At 42.3% G+C, this 5,119-nt stretch overlaps 1 gene segment (V, D, J or C); it reads left to right on the top strand.

Moving 5' to 3' along the window:
• The first annotated feature begins 1,336 nt into the window (after positions 1 to 1,336).
• On the top strand, positions 1,337 to 2,273 carry LOC112617622. The segment is given in 2 exon segments: positions 1,337 to 1,575; positions 1,684 to 2,273. Coding segments are annotated over 2 exon segments (573 nt in total).
• Positions 2,274 to 5,119: the final 2,846 nt, after the last annotated feature.

Here is a 5,119-nt window from a genome sequence, read left to right as displayed (position 1 = left end):
TTCCAAATATTGCATGACATGGCACCCTGAACTACTTTAAAAAACAAACAAGGCCGGGCGCGGTGGCTCAAGCCTGTAATCCCAGCACTTTGGGAGGCCGAGACTGGCGGATCATGAGGTCAGGAGATCGAGACCATCCTGGCTAACACGGTGAAACCCCATCTCTACTAAAAAATACAAGAAACTAGCCGGGCGAGGTGGCGGGTGCCTGTAGTCCCAGCTACTCAGGAGCTGAGGCAGGAGAATGGCGTGAACTCGAGAGGCGGAGCTTGCAGTGAGCTGAGATCCGGCCACTGCACTCCAGCCTGGGCCACAGAGCGAGACTCCGCCTCAAAAAAAAAAAAAAAAAAAAACTCCTATTTCAATGAACAAAAATCCTCTCATAAAGAGATCACACCCACAGGATCACATACACACACACCCACCCCACACACATACACCCATTCATCTTAGAACAGAGTCCAAGACCCACCCACACACATGATCCTCAGTCCTTTTTTATTTTATTTTATTTATTTTTATTATTTTTTTATCATACTTTAAGTTCTAGGGTACATGTGCCCAACGTGCAGGTTTGTTACTTATGTATACATGTGCCATGTTGGTGTGCTGCACCCATCAACTCATCATCTACATTAGGTATTTCTGCCAGTGCAAACCCTCCTCCCTCCCCCCACCTCACTACAGGCCCCACTGTGTGATGCTCCCTACCCTGAGCCCATGTGTTCTTATTGTTCAATTCCCACCTATGAGTGAGAACATGCGGTGTTTGGTTTTCTTTCCTTGTGCTAGTTTGCTGAGAATGATGGTTTCCTGCTTCATCCATGTCCCTACAAAGAACATGAACTCATGCTTTTTTATGGCTATATAGTATTCCATGGTGTATATGTGCCATATTTTCTTAATCCAGTCTATCATTGATGGACATTTGGGTTGATTCCAAGTCTTCGCTATTGTGAATAGTGCTGCAATAAACATACGCCTTGGGTGGTACCTCCAAGTGTCCTTGTAGATGTGAAAAGCAAGGTGGTTCATTTCCCTAATCAGAGACTTCCTGGCAGGAGAAGGTCCTGGCATTAGCATTAGCTGCTGCAACTCTGAAGAGCAGGTTGTGAGCCTGCTGTGGGACTGCCCTCTCCCAAGGGCCATGGCTAGCTGGTGCAAGGGTCGGCTTTCCCCACATCTGCGCTCCCTCTGCTGCAGGCCTGAGCTCTCCACGCCCCTGGCTCTCTCCTGCAGAGGGCCTGCTCTCAGCTGCCACAAGAGGGCGCAGGAGAATGGACCTGAGCAGAGAGCCAGGAGCTCCACTGCTTGGTCCTCCCAGGCACCACCCCTGCTGGGAGGAAGGCTTGGGAGTCCCCTGAGACAGATCCTCAGCCACTTCTCTCTGCCTGTGTCTCAGAAAGACCAGCTCCTCCTACTGTCTTCTGTGCTAGGGATCACTTCCTTGCTGAGTGGGACCTGCGTTTTGAGAGGATCTTCTGCTCCTCTTCATCTGATCCCTTTCCTTCCAAGGCCCAAGAGAGGAAGGCATGTGGTGGGCCCCAGTCCTGCTTCTAGCTCTCCTGTCTCCTGGTGAGTGTGCTGCCTATAGAGAGGTTTTGTTTTGTTTTGTTTTCTTCTTTTGCAAGGGGTGCCATACTAAGGAATGACTCATTATATTTTGTGTTGCTTCCATTGCAGCCAGTCAGAAATCTTCCAATTTGGAAGGGAGAACAAAGTCAGTCACCAGGCCGACTGGGTCATCTGCTGAAATCACCTGTGATCTTCCTGAAGTCAGTAGCTTCTACATCCACTGGTACCTACACCAGGAGGGGAAGGCCCCACAGCGTCTTCTGTACTATGACTCCTCCAACTCCAGGGTTGTGTTGGAATCAGGAATCAGTTCAGGAAAGTATGATAGTTATGGAAGCACAAGGAGGAGGAACTTGAGATTGAGACTGCAAAATCTAATTGAAAATGATTCTGGGGTCTATTACTGTGCCAACTGGGACAGGCACAGTGATTCAGACCTGCTGAACACCACACTGAAAATCTGCCGTGTGGCTGCTTCTAGTACACAAGACAGAACCACCCCATCTCACTTCCTGCCACCCAATTTACTGTACGCTGAACAAGAGAAACACAGCTTAACTCCTGATCTCCCCTACAGGATTACACTCCCCTGGCAGCAGCTGCCCCCTGTTCCCCACCCTCCCCCAGGACTTCCCTGAAGACCAAGCTGCCATCTCAGCTAAGCCTTAGCGAAGCAGCCTGGCTGAGAGCAAGGTTCTTTAGTTCTCCTAGGACGTGGGGGAGGCCCACTCACTCTGCTGCCTAGGACAGACAGGTACACCTAGGGTCCAGCTGTGAAGCAAGATATTTTGAACAGCAAATGGGAAGGGTATTTATACTGAATCGTGTATCCCATGATCCAGAGATCACAGCCGAGAGTGGTGCTTATTCCTTATGTCTATAACAATATAAGCAATGCCATAATTACCACTAAAACACCAGGCCTAGATATGCAGGTGAACATTCTCTCCCTCTGCCCTCCCTTTTATTCTCTCTCTCTTCTTTCTTACTTCTTTGCTTGCTTTTATTATTTTGCTCTCTCTCCCTTCCTTCTTCCATCCCTCCATCCCTCCCTCCCTCCCTCATTCCTTCCTTCCCTCCCTTCCTCCCTTTTTCCTTCCATCCATTCTCCTTCCTTTTTTTCCTTCCTTCCTTCTTTGCTTTTATCTCTCTTTCTTTCCTTTTTGGGTACATAATCAGACTACTTTTTCCACAAAATCATTGAAATAATTTTCCTCTATTTGTTCGTGCCAACATTGATGCAGTTACTTTGAATGTTCAATCTTCATTTTTATATTTTGGAAATTTGTTGTGTTACTTTGTTTTGTTTCATATTTGTTTTGTATATACAAAACATTTACATGGAACTGAAGTCAAAATTATAGAAGATGCATTTGAAGATTTTAGCATCCATTGTAGAGTTCGCGTTCCTCTTTTCTCCCTCACCCTATAGGTAAAAATATTTTTATGAGTTTTCTTGAACTTTTTAACATTGTTTGTCATAGCACAGTATGTATCAATTCTATTTAAATGACATATTTATATTTTTGTTCTTATATTTGGTTTTTATACATTTTAATCAATCTCTTATTTTCCCATGTCTGGATTTTGTGTCTGACTTCTAAAGGTGCACATACTTCATAAGTATGCATACGGAAATCCATATCATGTATTTGAATGTTTTTATGCATTGATTATTTAATGATGGCATCATTGGTCTATCAGGAATTTTTATACAATAATTACTGTATTAGTAATAATAATACTGGCCAGGCCTGGTGGCTCATCCTGTAATCCCAGCATTTGGGTAGTCCGGTTGTTAGGATCACTTGAGGCCAGGAGATTGCAACCAGCTTAGCCAACATGGTGAAACCCTGTCTCTACTAAAAATACAAAAAATTAACCGGCTGTAGTGGTGCACACATGTGACCCCAGCTACTTTGGATGCTGAGGCAGGAGAATCACTTGAGCCTGGAAGTTAAAGATTTCAGTGAGCTAAGATCACACTACTGCTATCAAGTTTGGGCAACAGAGCGAGACACTGTCTCAAAAAAGTTAATAATAATAATAATAATAATAATAATATTGATGGTAAATATGGGTACTGACATTCTGGTAGTTAATTTACTAAATACATTACTTTCTATTTTATTTAATCTATACAGAAACTTCATTAAAGGTTTAAAGTACTGTTGAATTTAACATTAGAAATTCGGGGGTTAATTAACATTCCTTAAAGTCATATGCTTTAATCCAAGCTCTGTGGTCCCGAAAATGAGATTTGTTAATTCAGTTTGCATTCCCCCATCTTTAAGAGTACTAGCATTATTTTACAACTTTATAGGTCATTTATACTTCTTCTTTTGAGAATCCCCTTGTCATACTCTTTGCCTATTCTTCATTTGGAGGATTAATATTTTCTCCTTGGTCGTAAGAATTAATATACACCATTTTAGAGATACTGACCCTTTATCAAATGTGTTGAAGGTATTTCTCCTCATTTGTTATTATTTACATTTGACAACTTTTGGTGAATTTGTCTTTTAAAAAAAAACAATTCTATCAATTTTTCTAGGGTGTCTCGTTTGATGTCAGGCTTAGAGAGGCCAATCTCACCTAGAATTTGTATGCAATTCATCATCGTTTAAGTCTAATGATTTTCTTTTTATTACATGTAAGTCAGTATTTGTGACTGGTAACGTAGAAATGCAACAATATTTGTTTCCATGTGGTAAGTCAATATCCAAAAGAGAACTTACTAAATAACTGACTCTTTCCTTGTGGATATTAACATATAACTTTATCACATGAGAAAATATTATATACATGTGGTTCTCTTTCTGGATTTTCCACTATATTCCTTGAATCTTGTCATTCTAGTGCCGGTATTGCCCTCTCTTCAGCACTGTAGCTTTGTAGTTCTTTTCACATTCTGATGAGGTTTCTCTCATTATTTTTTTCTTTTAAGAATTTTCTGTGCATTCTAGTGTGATCTCAATTCTCTCCCTTCCCATTTTTAAACCATGAGACTTCTGTCCAGCAAGACTTTTTCACGCTCCAAGGCAGGCAAGCTCTCCGGCTTCACAAGGACCCCGAGAACTCAGCTTTCAGAGCTGCTCCTGTGGCAGCCTCATGTCCTGCACGTGTGGTCCAGAGGCAGAGGGAGACCAACCGGAGCCTCCTCCCTTTCTTATTCCCAGCTGAGATGACAGGAGAAACTTAACACTCTGAGCTGGGCCAACACCACAACCGAGAAGGACATTGTTCTATATCTCATTATGCATATTTCAAACGTGTGTCTCTATATGCTACTTATAGAGGTGTGAAAATCTGTGTATGCCCTAGTGAATTTTCACAATTATATTACTGTACTTGTTTTGTCCCCTATATTTCCATCTGTGAATCCAGGTGCACTGCAGATCTCAGTCTGCTTTCTGAGGATAGGGCTAACAAATAAAATATACAATGACAGACAATTTGGAAGTTCAGGTAAATAACAAGTTTTTAGTTTAAGTATGTTCCAAATATTGCATGACATGGCACCCTGAACTACTTTAAAAAACAA

The sequence above is a fragment of the Theropithecus gelada genome, unplaced genomic scaffold, assembly GCF_003255815.1.
Source record: "Theropithecus gelada isolate Dixy unplaced genomic scaffold, Tgel_1.0 HiC_scaffold_2878, whole genome shotgun sequence".
Classification (NCBI taxonomy): Eukaryota; Metazoa; Chordata; class Mammalia; order Primates; family Cercopithecidae; genus Theropithecus; species Theropithecus gelada.
The sequence above is the reverse complement of the archived record's forward strand: the minus strand, read 5'-3'. Positions and strand labels throughout refer to the sequence as shown.